Source organism: Rhinolophus sinicus, linkage group LG04 (genome assembly GCF_036562045.2).
Source record: "Rhinolophus sinicus isolate RSC01 linkage group LG04, ASM3656204v1, whole genome shotgun sequence".
Taxonomy (NCBI): domain Eukaryota; kingdom Metazoa; phylum Chordata; class Mammalia; order Chiroptera; family Rhinolophidae; genus Rhinolophus; species Rhinolophus sinicus.
In genome coordinates, this window is record NC_133754.1 from 96,206,760 (window position 1) to 96,227,742 (window position 20,983).

At 35.9% G+C, this 20,983-nt stretch overlaps 1 protein-coding gene across 2 annotated transcripts in view; it reads left to right on the forward strand.

Moving 5' to 3' along the window:
* The window catches only part of SGCG (sarcoglycan gamma), a 103,878-nt gene that overhangs the window by 65,401 nt on the left and 17,494 nt on the right, over nt 1-20,983 (forward strand). For both annotated transcript variants that reach the window (XM_074330036.1, XM_019736599.2), the window contains exons 4-6: nt 3,867-3,954; nt 8,690-8,809; nt 19,471-19,543. In XM_074330036.1, coding sequence (XP_074186137.1) covers nt 3,867-3,954; nt 8,690-8,809; nt 19,471-19,543 — 281 coding nt within the window. The remainder of the gene's footprint in view (nt 1-3,866; nt 3,955-8,689; nt 8,810-19,470; nt 19,544-20,983) is intronic.

Consider the following 20,983-nt stretch of genomic DNA (forward strand, 5'->3'; position numbering starts at 1 on the left):
ACTCGTAGGTTGTGGAACTTATTTCTGACATAATATTCTAAAAAGACTCCATTTTCATGTGATTCAGCACTGAATTTGGTGGCCTCAGTAATTTAGACTATAATAAAGATTTGGTAATTAAAACCTTTATCAAAAACAACCTAAACTTCTTTCCACTTGTGCAGGTAAATTCAATATACTTCTTTCAAGGCATTTAAAATTATCTGACAAGCTTAGAAAGAAATTAGTTTCATAGTAGTATGTTCTGTAGTAGTTACACTACTTATAGATTAGGTCCTGTAGGATTCTCCATAAATAGATGAAATATCACCATTAAATAATTGTGTGACTTTAAAGTCCATCTGCCTCAGTATTATCTTCATTTCTCTCATGAAATTTATAACATGTAGAGCCAAACACAAAATATAGTCAAACAATTTTTGTAATATGTTCTATTTTTCCTCATATGATGCTATGGAATTTGTAGTAGAGACCAATATTTTGCTAGACTACCGATTAGGTGGTATAATCTAAAATGTTAAAAATTCATCCAACTATAACTCACCGATTGTATGAATAGTACAGTCTTCATTTTCTTCCCATCTTTCAGATATGAAAACTTATGTCAGTGTTTCCTACATGCAGAGGCTGTACCAGCTATTCTAGGGCAATTAGAAAGGAAACAAAAGACCGGCCACTGTAAGAGAGATGAAGTACATTCCTAAACTAGACATCAGAACAATCACCAAGCTCTCCTACCAACTACAAAGTGATAGGACCTAAAACTTATAAATACTGAGTGCAGTGGTTAAATCCTAGAGAGTACAAAGCACATAAGTAGTCATTAGGCACTGCTGTGTTACTTCTGGTAATATCTCAGTTGATAGTAGGAGCAGGCAAATGACCTGGGATGTCACAGGCTGATACCTGTATGAGCCTGATTCTATGAGTTTATTCATATAATACACTTATTCGGACATCAATCGTGATGGCATTTCACTGTATTAATCAGCCCCGTCGTATAGAAACATAAGAAATTAACACAAACTTTTATAAAAAGGGAAATCAGATGCGAAAAAAGAATTCAAATATTATAACTTAGCCTTTTTTCCCCCCAAAGCTATGTTGGCTGAGGGGGACCATTGCAGAAGCAGGTATTCTCCCTGCGTTAAGGAGGTAGGGTAGGGAGTCCAGGGAAAACCAGTCCACCCAAAGTTCACAGATTTCCATAGAGGAGGGAGCTGCCACATACTGACAGAGCTCCAGAGATCGCAGGGTGTCCACTCTGTCTTCACTACCCCCACACCGAGTCTATACGTGAATATTTGTCAGTGCCTGTGAGAGGAAGCTCCCTGAGAGTGATTAAATAACCACTCCATAGGGACAGAGCAGGGAGTTCAGACAGGTCTGGGAACAGCTCATATTCCCATCAGCCAGAGTGGGAAAATGTCACAGGTCATGGGGCATCAGGTAGAATGCTCAGGAAGGTGTTAGGTCAGGAGTGGCACAATATCAGCATTAGAATAAATGCTGGTCTTGTTCCATATAATAAAGCTAAACAAGAAGCTCTGAAAGTATCATACTTTTTCCAAGTGACTTACTGTCTCCCTGAACAAAGCTCAAGAAAAGTGTGTTCCATCTTGGCACAGAAGTCAAGGAGAGCACAAACGTTTTAAATAGAGACATGAAAGATGGAAAGACAGAAAAACACCCACATTAACCTTCTAGAGATTAAAAAGTATAACACCTGGAATTTTTTTTTTAAAGTAAATTGAGTTTCAAGGTACATGAAGCAAAAACTAATAGAACTACAAGAAAAAAATAAAATTATCCACATTTATAGTCAAAGATTTCAATAGCCCTTTCTCAATAACTGATAGAACAAATCCACAGAAAATCAATAAGGATATAGGAGAATTGAACAACACTATCAAACTACTTGATATAATTAACATTTACATAGTACTCTCCAACAGCAGAATGCGAGTTATTTTCAAACGTACAACAGATATTTACCAAGATAACATTTTGGACAATAAAACAAATCTCAGTAAACTTAAAAGTATTCAAATCATAAACATAAGTTATCTGACCAAAATGAACTTAATAAAAAAAAGTAATACAAAAGTATCTAAAAATGTTCCAAATATTTGGAAATTAAACATTTATGCATAATCCATGGTTCAGAGAAGAAATAAAAAGAAAAATTAGAAAGGATTTCGAACTGATTAAAAATGAAAAAATTAAGTTTGGGGGATGTGGTTAAAGCAGTGCTTAGAGGGAAACTTATAGTACTAAATGTCTATATTAGAAAAAAAGAAAATCAATGACTTCTGCACCCTCTTTGAGAAACTAGAAAAAGAAGAACAGATTGAACCAAACATAAGAGAAGAAATGAAAGAATAAAGAGCAGAAATAAAAAAATAGAGAACAAAAACAATAGAGAGAAATAAGTGAAACCAAAAGCTGGCTGTTTTTGAAGATCAGTAAAAATTGATCAACCTCTAACCAGACTAATCATTACAAAGAGAGGATACAAAGGACCAATATCAGAAATGGCAGAGAGGACACTATTAAGGATCCCACAGACATTCGAAGAGTGGTAAGGGAATATTATGCATAACTTTATGCCAATAAATATAATTTTTCCACAGACTGTTTGGCAAACTTCTTCACATACATATGCTGCTTCAATGACTAAATAAGCCTCTGCTATTCCCGTATTCATACATTCAAATTTGAAGTTGTTAATTATGTCCATATATGAAGTGGCCAAAAGGGACTATTAAAAACTCTTAAGGCAGTTGTGGTCTCTATTTGGGCCCTCAACACATCCTTACACTGTTAATTGCCTTTTTATGCATCTCTCTCATAGCTCCTTATCTAGGTCACACACTCTGGAGAAAAGATATCATGTCCTGTGACTCTTATCTACTTCCAAAGGCTAAATATAGTGTCGAATGATACATTGTTTATGTCCAATAAATACAGTCAGAATTCAATTCAGATGAATGGAAAAATCAAATGTTTCTTTCTACCGTGCTATCATTCTATTATATAAATGGCATAAAATTTTTCTAAAGGATATCACTAGCTAACTATGAAAACTCAAAAACTCATTTACAAGCTTTGAATCTCAGCTTCCTCACCTAGAAATTGGAAATGCCCCATACTTCACAATAAATATTGCAGTTTTTAAAAACTGTACCTGTTGATTATTTTCAGGTACTTATAAAAAATGTAGATTAAAGAGCAAGTGCAATTCAACATAAGAGCTTTCATTAAGTAATAGAGGTAATATTTACATCATTTAGTTAATATTATTACAGAACAATTTCTGCTTTATACTGTGAGTAACAAAATCTAGCCAGTAGTGCATAAATGATGAACTTTTATTCTCACAAAACTAGAAGCTAGAAGGGACAGCTACAACATCAGTTCTGCACTCACCAACATTGGGAACAGTATCTTTGCATCCTTCTGCCTGCCCCATGGTCATTAGATTCTGCTAGGCTATATCCAAGGCATGCGGCCAGGGAAATGTGCAGTGCCCGTTATGTATCCTTTTCATCAGGAAAGCAAAAGCTTGCCTAGAAACCACGTTGCCTAGAAAACTGACTTGACGCATGGTAACCAGTGCACATAAACACGATAAGCCCATGAGATTATTATATTTTATGAAAAAAACTTAATAATTTACCCCTTTAACATACTATAATTCAAACTTTAAAAAATTAGTTCTGTAAAAACAAATTTACAGGCTCACAGGACCTGTGACTCTGGAGAAATTATTTTACATAAATCTTAAATTTATATACAAATACAAAGATATGGTCTTTAGATTTTAAATAGTGTATAATTGACTCATTTTGTAAATCCCTTCCTAGGACTCTTCTCTGCTCCTACAGTCTACTCAGAATGTGACCGTAAATGCACGAAACTCTGAAGGAAATGTCACAGGCAGATTAAAAGTGGGTGAGTCCAGCTCCATCACTGTGCTTTGCGTGGGTGTGGGCCATGACTAGTGTGCTGAGTGGATACGTTTGTTTTTTCTTCTGAAGAATTTAAAGTTATTTATGAGCCATCAAAGTGTGAATTTTCTAAATATCATGCTGTGTTGACCACAGAGAACAGTTAACATGGGGGGGGGGCAGTCTGAAGTATTTTAATTAAAGTTATTTTGATTCCAAGAAATAGAGGACCATCCAACGTAGTATAAGAAACATAATAATTATTGCAGGATACATAAGAATCTTGCAGAGACCAAAGTAAAGGAACCAACTTAGTTGGCCTCAAAAGAAAAGAGATCAGAGGCTAAGAGCTAAAAGTTTTCTCCCTCTCTCTCTCTCTCCCTCTCCCTTTCCCCATCTGTCTCTCCATCCCCTCCATCCTTCTCCCCTTGTACCCCTCCTTTCGAGTGTATATTTGCCCATCCTTTTTTCTTGAGTATGATGGCTGCCTCCGTTCTAACTCTCTGGGACCTCCAGAACCTTTCTGGTTCTTCATCTGATTGGCTGTAGCTCTCAACACCAACAACTCAGTCTTGAACTTCACAAATCCTAAATTCACAACAAAGTACCTCTAATATGTATACATCCTGTACACTCTCAACATGCTACAGATTTGCTAAACCTAAGCAACTGGATGGCTCTTTTGATTATGGGAAAATAGATGAGAAGTGTACTGCCAACACAAACTGGTAACTGCCAATGTCTCTCTTTTTTAATGGCTGTTTTTACAAAATAGAATAATGTTACACTGGAAACTATAGCTATATAGTAACCTGATGATTCCTTTTTATAATACTGATACAAGAACTTCATATTTTATGTTCTGTTTTAATCTTTATTACTTATTCTCAATAATGAATTGTATTTCTCTCTTGCTTGGAAGTTTGTTTGATCACTAAGTCCAATGAAATTCTCAGTGGATCTAGAGATGAACCTGAGTTTATCCAGTACACATGTTCTTCTGACTTGTCTAAATCAGATCATATGTTCTTGATTAATTATATACTATTATGATTTATAATTATCATCATTTCTTAAAATTCTTTGACTAGCTTTTAAGTGTTTGAGGGATTGTTGCTCCTCTTTTGTCATTCATTCAAAAAAACATTGAATGCCTGTGTGTTAGCTTGTATATGCTGTCAAGTAATTAATAACATGTAAAAAATATGTAATTATTTCTTAGGAGATGCAAAACTAAAAGATTCATTTTATATTCTTATAAAAATGATTTAATACAAAAACTTATTTCCTCACTTAATTTTTTGTTAAATGTGGATTTCCATATAGCATGCAATGGAGTTAGAGATAATATAAATCTGTTCCCAGTTTCATGGATGAAAGAAACTGAAAAGCTACTTTGCTCAAGAATGAGCAGCTAGTTGGTAGAAAAGCCTAACCAGTAATGACCCCAAGACTTGCTTCTGTCAGCCAGGTGCGTTTCCTCTAGCCCTTCCTCTCTTACCAGATTTCCTTAAATTAAGGCATGCCAGTAACTCTTCCAGCTGTTGCAAATACGGTTCCTATTTTTGACAACAAGAAATTTACTAAAAGAAAAAAAGTGTCCCATTGCAATTGCTTTAGTTTAAACTGTTGGCCTCAAATCTTGAGTTTTAACCTTTGTGTTTCATGCCTAATAGACTGTTAAAATTAGTGATTCCTGTTAAACCTTTGTTGGAAAGCCTCTGTTATGTTGAGAACCCTGAACTGGGAATATAACTCAGCTCACCAAATCCAAGATTACTTTCAGTAAATGACTACCCACAATCACAGTCATTCCAGCCTCACACTTCCTGAAAGAAGTTAAATTTAGCCAATCCGTATATTAAAATGTAATTGTTATTAACTGGCCAAATTAATCCCATTTAATTAAATGAATAATTATTTATTACTAAACCACAGTTAAAATTGGCAAACAATACAATCAAAACCAAAAGTCTTAAATTCCAAAAGAAACCAAGCACTGAAAAGCAAGCACTAATAGCTAGCATTTCAAATCTTTGAACTAAAAGATAGCAAATCATCATCAACAACAATGGACCAGTTATAAATGCAGCTCTGGTTACTATAGTTAATTTTATTTTTATTTCAAATAATAATTCTGGTTAGCTTGAAAATAAGATACACCCAGAAGTATGCAAGTTGTGCTCAGACAAGTTGGCAGGGTTTGATATTTGTTTTTCCATGATGGTATCTTAAATTCAAGCTATCATAGTGGGGCAGGGAAGGCTGTTAATGAGACATACTGTATGTCAGGAAGAATTTGATTGTATTTTCACCAGAAAAACCCTTAAGCCAATTTCACAAATTTAATCCATCAGATTCTAAAACCTTACTATATTTATTTCCTTTATTTTTTATTTATTTCTTTCTTTGTACTGAAGCCTTTCATGACAAATTTTATTTTACCAGATAGCTCCTTTTTTAATTACCAAGATAGAATTTAAATTCTATTTCTTAAAGAACTCTGCTGCAAAAGAAAATTACTTGCTCAACTCTAATCCAGGTCCAGCGAGGCTATAAAAACTAGTAGAAAACTGATAAAAGTTAAAAGATGACTCACACACTCAAGTATTTTAAGAGATAATTATCCCTGTGATTATGGGCTTGTTATCATTGAAGAACGGTTTCTTCTGTGGAAAAACATATTTAAATTTAACATTCAATGTCTATATATTTTAATAAAACGAAGATGAAATTTTATTCACCTTTATGCCTTTGCTCAAGTAGTTCCCCGGACCTGGAGTGCCTCCTTCTCCTTTCATCAGGGAACTATAAGCTGTTTCTCTGAGGTCAGCTCAGGTATCATCTCCCACCTGGTGCCAGCCTGACCCCCAAGGATGGACCGTGAATTCTTTGTCAGGGTTCTCATTGAGTTTTGTCCATGCCTGTATCATGGCACTTATCACATTGTCCTTGAACGAGGTTTACATGCTTTTTTCTTCTATAGACTACGAACTCCTAAGTTCTGAGTTACATCTCACTCACTTACATAGCCTCAATTCTCAGCATGGAACCTTGAACTTAAAAAAACATGCGATGAATTTGTGTGGAATGGAATAGACTCCACTTTCCTGCATTTTCTTAGATTTAAGCAAGGGTTTATATGGCTTTGTTACTGATAAAAATTATGCAACTAAACTTATTTGTTGAAGATTTCATCAGTGTATATGAAACAGTGGTTCCAGAAAAAATATCGTTTAGTTTAACCCCTTTCATGTAATAAAGCCCCCTAAAACTCTTATATGAACTCCAATGAGCAAAATTCTTACTGGATAAATTATTCCAGTTTTTTCTCTCTCAATTTTAAACTAAGATAACTTCACATTCATCATTCAATGCAAATTAGTGTTTAAATAATAAATATGTAAGATATATCTGCGACTCAGAGAGGTAAATGCTGACACTGAATCACTGGGTGAATGAATCTGAGTGAAAGCTCAGAAGAGCAAAAATACAAGCAAGTATCACAAAAATTAAGATAGGCTTCCTTAAGAGAAAGAAGATAAAACATAGAGGAAAAAATGAGTTTTACTTTATAAGTGACACACACACACACACACATTTAAATGAAGAACGATTGAAGGGTTTTGAGGTACAAATTAATGAAATATCATAAGAATATACGGGTGAAGATGTCCAAAATGGATTAATGTACTAATTAAAAAGCTTCTATTTAATTTCTAGCAGGTATCCATCAGCTTTAATGACTACTGTCAGGGACACATACACAAAAACTGTAGCTATCCATTATCTCAGTAAACTTATTTTCTAAATAAGACTACAAAACTAACATGCAAAAGAACCAGGGAACACTTGTAGTTTCTTAAGCACATGCTGAAAGCTGTGTCCTAGAGAGACTCATTGCTTATGCTGCTGGGGTCCGAAAGACTGGAAGCACAAAGAGAAATTATGAAACATAAAATGATGAGAATCCAAGTGTATGGATGAGAGAAACTGAACAAGATCTCCTATGCTCATGAGGACACAGTATCCCCAGTGTCTGACTAATAGTAGCACCCATTAAACGTTTGCTGAATACAGTAACGATTTGGAAGGCAATGGATTCAAAGCTTACTTGAAGGAATGAAGCTTGGAGGAGAAAGGGATGCCTCTGTCACTGAAATAAAAAGAAAGAAGGAGTGAAGAAGACAAAAATGCGTTAGGTGAAGGGGAAGAGCAGGAACTTGAGGGTGTTCATCCATGGCGATGTCTGTTTCCATGGTGACGTCTTCTGAGGACAGGGGCAAAGGAGTGAATCTGAGTAACACTCATTTTCTGGATTAGCTTTGTCCATTAAAGTGAGCCATTCATAAAATGGTCTTTCCCAAATTTCACAATACAAAATTCTTAGTTGGTTAATAGTCAAAAGAATGCAGATTTAAATAATATGAATGGAAGTATTATATTATCTTGGGCAAGTTTTAAAACCCTGAAAAAAATTAACTTTTAAAAAATTTATTCATACATAGATTTGATACAGATTAGCACAGGTTTGACATAAGTGAATTTTAATAATATAATAGAGTTAGGCTTAGGATTTACAACATTTAATCACAGTATCAGAAAAAAAAACGATTAGTAACAAATCCTAAATATTTAGTAATTTGATATTGCTTGGTGACATACCATGTGTAAAAATAGAGATTATGACACTGCATATTGTAAACACTTTATAATAAACTGTTTAATTAATCCTTCAGGTCCCAAAATGGTAGAAGTCCAGAGTCAACAGTTTCAGATCAAATCCAAGGAAGGCAAGCCACTGTTTACTGTGGATGAGGAGGAAGCGGTGGTCGGTACAGGTAGACTTCGAGTAACTGGTATGTAATAGCTCTTTTTCTTTTAGTTGAGATATAATTGACATATGTTAGGTTCCGGTGTGCAATATAGTGATTCGATGTTTGTTATATTATGAAATGATCACAATAGTGTAGTTAACCTCCATCACCATGCATACTTACACATTTTTTTCTTGCGATGAGAACTTTTAAGATTTACACTCTTAGCAACTTTTAAATATACAGTACGGTATTATTAACTATAGAATTTTGCTGTACATTACCTCCCAAGACTTATTTAATTTATAACTGGAAGTTATAATGGGAAGCCTGCACCTCTTTTGCTCATGCCCCACCCTACCTCTTGCGACCACCAATCTGTTCTCTATATCTATGAATTCCAATATTTTTCATTTTGTTTTGGTGTTTTGTTTTTTGGATTCCACATATAAGTGAAACACGATATTTGTCTTTGCCTGTCTTATTTCACTTAGCATAATACCCTCAAGGTCCATCCATGTCACAAATGGCAAGATTTCCTTCTTTTTTTAAGGCTGAATAATATTCCATTGTATATGTACCACATCTTCTTTATCCATTCATCTGTAGTAATTCTTGAGAAAAATAATATCCCATGGACTGTACTTCTGCAAAAGCAAATTGTACTTTTGGCACATTTACTCTGGAATCTTTCAGGCAAATAAGAAAAAAGTAGTTTGAATTTGTTGACTTTTCTTCATGACATTTCTTTTGAAATTCTTTGGTACTCTCCTAGGAGAATGGAATCCTCCTCACAAATCTTTGCCCATTCTTTTCTTCCACCATGTTGTTATCCTTTATCTCTTTCCCATTGGTGTAACCCGAACGCTTATTATAAATTCCCTTATCATTTGCATAAAATCAAAGTATCTGTTTTCCATATGACTTTTGCAAAAGAACCTTCTTTCAAGTCTCTCTTATTCCCATTCTATCAGGTATTTGGATTCCCTATATTTTCACACACAAAAAAAATAAAGATAAGAGGGGGTTATGATAGGACTCATTTTTAGGACTGAGAAGAAGAAATTTTATTTTTAAAATGTTCAGAACAAGTTCTAAATTTACTTGCTGAGCTTCTATAAAGACTAGAAGACAGAAAAACACATACATTTGTTAAATTCATCCCAGTACTTTTAGGTACTATTCTGAAACATTTAGCAACTTTATTCTCTCACGCATAATTACCAATATTCATAAATGAAATAGAATGATCCCTGACTTAAGTAGACTCAGCCTTAACACAATGTTTTATGTAATCTGTAATTCTTAACAAAACAAACTGTAAATACATACCCTATGTTGCAGCATACTCTATGACAGTATGGTCCTCGTTTTCTTACTAAAATCAAGGACACTAGGAAATCTAATTTAAGGAAGTTGATTATTGCCTAATAAAGAAATGGCCAGGTTGTCCAGTGCCTCTGTCATCAGAAATCCACTGTTTCGTAGTACAGAGAATACAGAGGGTGCCAAAAACATGTATATACATGACTTCTACTTATCTTTTGTTATCGGCATGTATTGAATATTACAATTTTAGTACAGTTTTTTTTCCTTTCTTAAAATGTGTATACATTTTTTTGCCCCCCCATTATATTGGAGACCTAGATTCTATTCCTACCTCAATAATAACTAGCTGCATGACCTCAGGCAAGTTACTTAATCTCTTTTGGCTGTTTCCTCACTTTTATTAAACAGATTGATAATGTCTACTGTATTAGTGTTGCTGGAGTAACTGGATTAGTATGCGAAGGACCGCAAAGGTCTTGGTAGAGTATTATTGCAATGCAGGGCAAATAGGCTAAGAAACACCCTGGAGAGCCTCAAACCCCAGCCATGCTACACAGGGCATCAGTGAAGTGGACCTTGCCTGGCCCAGAGCTCCTTCCAGGCCATGGTGTCAGTTAGTAAAACAGATGAGGAAACATGATAAGCAAGTATATTATTTATTACCTACATGCATGTATCAGAATTACCTGGAGGGCTTGTTAAAATATATATTGCTAGGCTTCATCCCCAGAGTTTCTGATTCAGTAGGTCTGGAGCGGGACATGAGAACCTGCATTTCTTGGCTGGTGCTGCAGTGCCAGGAGCCATGTTGACAATTACTGTTCTACGCTAACTTCACCAGCATCAGTGGCAGGAACAACATGTCAGCAACATACAGACACACTCCCTGGCACATACATTCAAGTTATCCTCTTACGATGCCATATTCTTCTTTTCTTTCATAGGTTTGTTGTTTAAGGCATAAATTACTTCCAAAGTCCTCCTCTCTCCAGTGAAACTACCAGAGCAAATGCACCCCCCACTTGCAACTACTATATACTTTCCTTGTCATTTGCCATTACAATAATAGCAGTTCTTGTTACCAGGGTGGCCATGAGTACTGAGGGTATGAACAGTAAACATTTTGACCCAGACTAACTTTTGTCAGTTTTCCAATATGGTGTTGGCTTCTTTAAATTCTGTGATTAAAGAAATGCAAGAAATTGCACAATTCTTACTTCTCTCCATTTTTCTCCATATCCAAGGATCCAAGGTCTGACTCTCTCTGTATATTATCTAGCTCAGCTTTTCTTGACTTTAACACTATTAACATTTTGAGCTAGATAATATTTTTGGTGTGAGTAGGGAGCTGTCCTGCTCATTGCAAGAGATTTAGCAGCACCCCTGACCCTTATGCATAGATCCAGCAGCATTCCTCCCCTTTCCCCACAAGTTGTGAGAACCAAAATGTCTTCAGATGTTGACAAAAGTCTTTGGCGGGGGTGAAGGGGGAGGGGGTAAAGTTATCTCTAGTTGAGAACTGCTGATTTATCTTAAAACATTTCTCTCGAGTTTCTCTAGAATTTATTAAGATTTATTTAATGTTTATTATGTGTTAGTAATTAAGCTAAATACCGGGGGTGTTAACAAAATGTATTCAAGTGGACACTTTGGTCAGCGTTGCTCAAGCAGTAGTTCGCCGTAATCAGAAGTGTCTGGATGCTGATGGTAACCACTTTGAGCACCTCTTGTAATTGTAGAAGTCAAACGTGACTTGTATTCATCTTTTGTTATTGGTATGTATTGAGTATTACAATTTTAATACAGTTTTCCTTTCCTAAAATGTGTATACATTTTTTGGCACCCTCTGTACTTATAGTTCAAAATAAGTAAGACATGCTCCCTTATAGATGAGGTTTATATTTTAGCTGAGATGTAAAACATTAATTAATTTGTTGGACACAGTCAGCTAAGGACTGTAATAAATGTCTGAGCCAAAGGCTACAGGATATGCCTACAGAAAGGGATCAGTTGGTACCAGAGTGTGATAGAGAGACAAGAGTGGGTACAAGAAGATTTCTCCAGGAAAGAGAAATTTGAGCCGGTCTTAAAAAGATGGGTAGGACTTTATCAGGAAGAAAAATTAAGGATTATCATTCTAAACAGAGTGCAGAGTATGGATGGATAATAATAGATAATTGCTTAAAATAATAATGGCTAAGTTTTTGAGAACCAGACTGAGTTCCGATCCCAGCTGCCTCATTTTGTAGATGAGTGTAGACCCTGAGCGAGTGTCCCAGCTCTCAGTGCTTCACACGACAGCTCCAAGCATTTTTACCCACCGATCTCTCATTGACTGGAGGATATTGTACAGAATCCAATAAAACAAACACAAATTGATTGTAAAATTAAACTGCATGTCTTGCCAAAGACAGGGTTTCCGGAAATCAGAAATTATGTAAAAATAGTGGAATCCCTAACAAAGCCAGTAGCAAAAAAGACAAAACTTGCCAGCCACTGAAGAAGTGAAAATGAACAAAGATGATGACCTGATACAGACTTCAAAGGTTGATAATTTTAATATCACAGGATTAAAATATTCACCCTTGGGAAAACTGGCAATGCCCTCAATTTGACAGTTATTATGGTTTTACTGCAGATGTTACATGTTAAGTGAACAATGTCATATTGTGCCACTGTGGTAGGCAGACTTCTAAAGATGACCTTTGCCCTTGTAAAATTCCCTCCCTCTGAATATGGATGGAATCTGTAAATATGATGAGATAGCACTCCCATGATTATGTTATTTATATGGCAAAAGGGAGATTACCTGGGTGGACCTAATCTAATCACACGAGCTCTTTAGAAGCAGAGTTTTCTTTGGCTGATAGTAGCTGGGGAAGTCAGAGAAAGCCAGACTACAAGAAAGATTTGTTGCTCCGTTGCTCTATGAAGACAGAGGGGGCCATGATGTGACAAGGAATATTGTGGCTTCTAACGACAGAGAGGCCTTTGTCTGACAGCAAGAAAACGGGATCTCAGCCCCAAACCCACATGGAACTCTAATTTTGACAACAACCTGACTGAGCTCGGAAGCAGATTCTTACCCAGAGCCTCCAGAAAGGATCCTGCCTGGCTGACTCCTGCATTTTGGCCTTGTGAGACCATGAGCATAAAAACCCAGCCAAGCCCACTCGGTAGGACTTCTGACCTGCAGAAGTGTGAGCTAACAAATGGGTATTGTTTTAAGCAGCTAAGTTTGGCGTCCTTTGTAACACAGAAATAGAAAACTAATATAGCCCTCACACATTTCCAACTGTTAGAAAAATTGCACCAAAAGCAAAACCTGATTTATTCTTTATTTCATACGATTTCATAGTTGCTACAATGATAACTAAGTTTTGTTAAATATAAAATACGACTATTTTTATAAACTTCAATTTTTCAAAATAAATTCCAATTAAAGCTTTTCTCCATTACTTGCTATAGAAGTTTGGTTCCTGTTTTAAATGGATTGATTCCAAGTAGCCTTTGGAGTTTGTTGGATCAGCAAAAGCAGCAGCAGTTAAGAGCCAAGGAGAGAGGAGTGATAAGAGTAGAGAGACAGCCAGCTTCCCTCTGGGGACTGAGAAAGAGAATTAAATGCTTTGCTTCACTTTTCTCCCCTCTGGTCACTTGCATAACTGCCCTCAGTATGGAGTGAAGGGCAGGGAGGAAGTGGCTCCTTCTTTAAAGTGGTTCACTCCAGATCCCTGACTTGCACCACATCCTAACCTTGACTCGGAGAAAGAAGTATTTTCTTGCCATTACCTTTGTCTATGTACTCAAAGAATAAGATGAAGCCTCTCTTTAACTCTTAAGCAGCTTCCGTATAGACTTTAGTCAAGTAGGACACGGAATAATCATTTTTAAATCGAAATGATAGAGGATATTAAATAACTTGACCAACTCAGTTGGAAGTTGTCCTAGGCCTTTAAGCAGTCTCATTTTCCCCCCTAAAAATAGAATTGGTCACCAAGCGACCCAAGTTTGCACGACTCTTTTACTAACCCCAGTTACAACAGAACATAGTATTTGAATAGCATCAAAATGTCATCTTCAAAAAAAGATATGCTATTCCATTGCCAGGACTGACTTCTGGCAGATGATAAATTGTTAGCTTGGCTGCCCCAAATGTACTTTACTTCCTTGGCAATGATTTGCTAGGCTGGGTCCATTCCCCAACATTTAGTAAGAAAAACAGGGACCTAGAGTGGTATCCGTTTTCTCATCACCAGCATGGAAAATAAGATCTAGAGCTAAGCCAGTTCAATTTATTTATGCCTCTCTATGCAGCTAAGCAGGATTACATACAGTCAAAAGTGATGGTGTAGAAATGCTGAAGTTACCCCCAAAGCCACTGACAAAAGAGGGCCTGGAGAGTAGGATTTACCAACTGAAGAAGTGAGTATAAACAAGGATGTGAAGTCAAGCTCCCTTAAAAGTACATGATGACAGATATCTAGAAGGTGCTTATAAGTCACCATGTCCTTCAAGCACATTCCAACACATTCCTCTCCAGACACTTTATGAGGCAGCTCTGTGGACAGTTGATGACCTGATCCATCAGTTAATCTTTCCACTGAAAGGAACAAAAGATCCGATTAAACTATAGCTGGCTTAAACTATAAAGACATAAAGTATCTCACAGGAGACGTGTGGAGGTGGGATATTTTATTCTAGCTTTGCTTCTGTTCAAGTAGGTTGACATCCCCCTTTTAGTTGCATAATGGTTCCATTCATTAGAAGCATCACTTCCCTGTGCAATGACGTCCCTAAACATCCATAAGAGGACTGTGATGGCCTTTGGTGATCTAGCCTCTTTAAGTTACCCTTGCAGCCTAAGTTCTCCTCAGATGAAATTACTTGCATTTCTCTTGTAAGTGGACTTAGCTAGAATTTATTGCTTTAATCTGATATCATAGACTTTGATTTTTCAGTGAGGAATTAAAGACATTCACATTCATTTTGATAACTGCTCTATTTGGGCTTCTCTGTGTCATATTATTTCATGATTTTTATTTTTTAATCTTGTTGGATTTGAGTCTGAAATAAGCCTGGTGTAACAGGAGATACAAAGGGACCAGATCATGCAGGGGCTTATCAGCCATTAAAGAAGTTAGGATTTGTTTTAAGGGCCAAGGAAAGACATTGCATTGTTTGGAATGGCATTCCTTAGTTTGATATATGTTTTAAGATCAATATGACCATTACAAGGGAAAATAGATTATTTAGAGGAAAGAGTGGAAGTGGTAAGACCAATTAGGATGATATTGATTGTAGTATAGGCAATTGATGATTGTGACCTGGCGTAGGTGGTAGCAATGGTCATAGAGGGAAGCGAATGATACCAAACTAAGAACTAATATAGTATAGAGACACATAGATCAAACGGGTGGCAGGCATCCAGGAAAGAAATCAAAGATGAACAGATTATATTTGTTTCTGGATTATGGCATTACTCTCTGGGTAATGCAGATGCCTGGGAGGAGAAGAATACATTTGCAAGGTAAAGAGAATTGACAGTTAATGTTTTAGCTACAGGAATTGAAGATATCTATGAAAAAGCCAACTGGATATGTCCAGTCAGCTATTGGACATGTGAGCTATCTGTTGTTCCTAGCAGAAGTCTCAACTAGAGATATAAATGAGGGCACCATCAACTGGCTGAACTCTGAGAGATGCCAATGTTAGGACCCAGGCTAAATGGAGAGTCGCCATCAGCAGAGAGTGAGAAGGGACAGGCAGTATGGTGGCAGGGATATCACAAGAGCCATTTTCCCAGTGCCATTCTGTGTTCCCAGAATTTTGGGTCCAGGAAACGTGAGGACAGATATTACCCTTGGATTTATAATCACGGAAGTCATTATTACAGTAACAAGAGCATTTTCATTGGAGTATTAGGCAAAGGGCAGTTTGAAGTGGCTGCAGAGTGAAGAGAATGGGAGGAAGTAGAGACATTATGTGGAAGTTCCGCTGTAAGAGGGGAGCAACAGAATTTTTTTATACCACTTGAAAAGCCCATTTCAGTCCATAAATGCTCAATGAATATGTGGAATTAATAGATAGTTACCAGTGTAGATACTAATATCTAACCAATGTCTGGGTATATATTATCCACTGTTTGAACAGAAGTATGAATACTAAATTCTTTTGTAACTGAAGGAACCTAGGAGTAGGAGAATGTTGGGGAGAATGGAACAACTTGGAGCAATTTCCCCTCCAGTTGTTGGGCTCTATCCATGATCTCCATGATTGCTGGGCTTTCTCCCAAGAACTTTTCAATTACTTCACCACCATTTCAGTCCATCTTGTACCACAATCTGATTGCAGATCTTCACATGAGTATCATTCATCATAAATTGTTCTAAGATCCAGAAAAGAATGGTGTCATCCAAATACTACTGGTACTTTATAGTAGAAATGACCAGACCATTTGCTATGTCTAATCTTGGTGACATATTCTCAAAAACAAAACAAAACAAAACAAAAAGCAGTTAACATTTTAAGACTGGGCTTTTTTTCTTTTTTCCTTTTTGATTATACTTTCTTGTATAAATAATATTTATACAGGGTCATATTATACAGAGTCATTTTAATACACAATTTATATGATGATATTTTATAGTGGAATTTCTTCCCCTGCCTAAAATTTAGATTCTACAACCTCAAATAATACGTTCTATTTTCTATAAGAAGCAGATGTTACACCAGTTATATTTTTTATATAATCTCAGTTGGTAATATTTAAATATGAGTGCAAATATAAAGGAAATATAATTACATCAAAAATCAGCAAACATTTGCTGAGAATTATTTTATGAAGCCATTTAGGAAATATTTATTGTATTTTATTAAACCATTTAGGAAATAAGATGAGTATTTATGCAACTGGAATACATTGCAGTTTCTAGCTTATTTTAGAAAGGGTATATGTTTATAGAGAGTAAAATGTGTTCATACTTTTTTTTTCTGTCATATTGTTTTATTTATATAAAAATAAAGAGGTAAAATAATCACACAGAAGTTTATGGCCCACATTCCTTTTCACTCTACCATTCTATTAGTTATGGAAAGGAATCATCATTTTTTAATGATTTATAAAGCTCATCTTAGGTTTCTCATAACAAAGCAATGCTTATGTTTCAAGCAATACTATACAAACAACAGACAATAAATGTACTTAGTGTATAAAACTATACTTAGCATATCTCTGCTTGTCTTATTAATGATTGATGTAACATGTATTTTTTATTTACTTAAAAACATATTTTGCAAATCAGGAGAAGCAAGGGAGAAAGGGAGAAAGTAAAGAATAAAGGGAGTATAAGTATCATACAAATTATTGTGTTAAATTATATCCCTGTCCACACCAAATATAAAATGTTGTCTATACTTCAGGCAAACCAGACATTGTACTTTAAAATTTGATTGGCCCAGTTTATTATGGAAACTCCAATGCTGCGTATAGTCTTATTTACATAATGGTCACCATTATGATTTAGGTTCTTAAGTGTTATTTTAAGGAGATGTGTGCTGTGATAGCATGTATGAGGACATGTTCTCATCTGAATACAATTTGCATGAATTAGAATTTTCATGAAACATTAACTTCTTTATTTCAGTTGATTGTAGTTTTTGTGTTGATCATGCTACCAAATCTGGTTTGTAATTTTGATATTTCTTTTTGTACTAATTTACGCCTCTTTTACTTATGTGCCAAAAACTGTTATTTCTTGAATGAGAATGTGTGCTTTTGTCATGTCTTCATATTGAAACAAAACTACTGAAGAAGCAGTAATTATAATAACAAGCTAATATAGGTAGTAATATTGTGAAGAAAATGTGAGGATATTGTGAATTGTTAAATTAGGAAATGCTGCTGACAAACTTGCTCCAGCTCATGATTTCTCACCTTCATGTCTGGGAAACATAAACCCAGGCTTTCAGCGGCAAGCATCAAAACTAGTACAAGACTAAATTCAAAAATAAACACTTAAATTGTTTCCTAAGGAGAAAAGTCTGCACAATGTGAAAACATATGCTGAGCTCCTTTTGGAACCAAGAGGGAGAGAAACAAATTATTTGCAAACTGCAGCAGCAGACCCCAATGTCTGGGATGGGACCTAAGCCAGAGGCGGGGCCTAAGCCAGGGGCGGGGCCTAAGCCAGGGGCGGGGCCTAGGACAGACACAGGGACCTAGGTAAATCATCAGTGTGTACAGGCAATGTGGTGCTACTTAAATCTGTGCATGCCCATAAAATTAAACAGGAGACATATTTTGAATATAATATGAAAGATAAATTTGTATTTCCATGTTGCATCCTTTACTTTTCCAGTGAACTGGATTATTCATTCATTCCTATACACTGATTACATTTCCTTGTCCCTGGGCTACTACTGCTGTCCTTATAAATCATTGTCCTCAACCTCCATATAATCACAAAAGTCTATTCATATTAAAGTTCAGAGCTACTGCATTTTACTATAGAAAGCCTTCCCCTCTGTCTTAAAGTAATTCTCCCTTGCGCATAACCCCCAGAATAACTTAGTTGTACTTTGCTACTGGCCCATTACTTTCAGTCATATAGTATTTGTTATTTATGTATGAGAAACCCTATAGCATATAGATTAAAAGTGTGGGTTTTGAATTCAAATCACAGCCCTGACCCTTAGCTGTGACACTTTAGGTAAGTTAATTAATCTTTCTGTTCCTCGGTTTTCTCCTCAGTAAAATGGGAAAAGAATCTTACCTTCCTAGTACAGTTCTGAGTATTAAACCAGTTAGTTATATCAAAGAGCATGTCACTATCACCTTTGCGTCTCTGCACCCCCACCAACACTCTGTCCTGTGTATAATTAGGTTCTCAGACTAGTGAAACAACTGGGAACATACTGATTGCTAGAAATTAGAAAGACAATTTTAAATATTTAAAAATTTTGATACTTCTATAATTTCTTAATGGGCCTTAAGAAACAAATGACATAATTTTTACACATAAAATCCAGAGAATGAATCAAATTGCTATTATCTAAAATATATGGACTTAGCAATTTTCAACTGAAATTGCTTCTTTTTCAGTTTGAATGCTAATATTACTTTCTCTTTTTAAAATAAGCCTGCTATTTTAAATTGCTTTTAAAAAATCATATTTTTTTATAGGAAACTAGTGAAATCGTGGTATCCTTGGAAAAGCAAGAAAGCAGTTGTGCCTATTTTTTTTCTGTAACTCAACCATCTGCACAAATTCAGCCGCAAAGATCAAAACCTACTTGTGCTTTAATATATAGTCTAAATGTTTTTGGTGTCATGTATTTTACTTTTGTGAAATGATGCATCTTTGGTTTTTGTTTAGGCCCTGAAGGGGCTATCTTTGAACATTCAGTGGAGACACCCCTCGTAAGAGCTGACCCATTTCAGGAGCTGAGGTAAAAATTTTGTTCAAATAAAACACACTGTCTTATAGAAGATACCTGGATTAAGTGCTGGAATAATATTTTAGCAGTTATTACTAAATTGCCTCTTATTCCTTTAGTTGTCTTTATTCTCATGACTTGTTGCTGATAACTAGTCTTTACTTATTAAAATTCAAAGGAGGTAAAAAGTCCCGATTCTCCACCCTGATTTTCTCTGCACTCCAGGACTCTACTCGCCTTGCTGCCTGCTTCATTCAGTTCAGGTCCTATAGCCTATTCCTGCCTCCAGTTTTTCCCTCTCTTATCTGTCCGTCACACCAAAATCAGAGAGACTGCTAAATGCACTAAGTTTTTAAAGTCTTTCATTGCTTCTGCCTCAGCCACAGGAAAGTCGAAAGCATCCACTGGGAGCTCACAGCCCTCCTGGAGCGGGGCCTAGACTGGCTCTCCAGCCTTGAGCTCTGGCAGCACCTGCTGCCTGACCTGCCCTCCCAGACTTGAGTGGCTGCCATCCTCTCGCACTCGATCCTTTTACACAGGTTGTCCCATCTGACTGGAGTGCCCCTTCTTCCCTTGGAGACCTCATGAATATCTGCTTATCCCTCATGTTTTAGTTCCCTTGCTGTGGGCTTAAGATTCATATATTTCATAAATCTGTCATTTTCCCCCAAAAAGCATTAGCATAAGTTTCCTGAAATGGTTCACAATTTTTAACACTAAATACTGACATGTTCATGTTATATTACCCATCTCAATTACATTTGCAAACAAGGCCAAACCTTTGAACCTTTTTAGTAAAAGAGAATGGTGCCTGTCTAGGCTTGACATTTGCAAAAGACATACATTACATTTTTTAAAATAAGTGCACTATTAGTAGAAAAAAGAGCAGTACAAACCCAAATGCGTGATAAATCCATATTTGCAAAACTATTAGAAACCATATATATATCTTAACTGTGGTAAAATACACATAACATGAAAGTTACCCTCTTTTTTTTTTTCTTTTTTATGAAAGTTACCCTCTTAACCACTTTTTAGTATAAGTTTAAGTACATTCACATTGCTGGGAAACCATCACCACCATCCATCTCCAGAACTCTCTTCATCTTGCAGAACTGAAACTCTGTCCCCATTAAACAACTACTTATTCTCCTCCCCCAGCTCCTGGCAACCACCATTTTACTTCCTGTCTCTATGAATTTGACTATACTGGGTACCTCGTGTAAGTGGAATCATACAGTATTTGTCATATCACTTATCATAACGTCCTCAACCTTTGGTATATCTTTACATAATATCAGAATATATAAAATCACATCGTTCCATATATAAATTATTTGTACAGAGTTTCTGTGTGTCTGTATGTATTTCACTTTAATCACTAGGCTACTGAATTGACTGATTTACTGCTGTAACGGTTTATTCCAATAGTATATTTGTATTTTATAACAA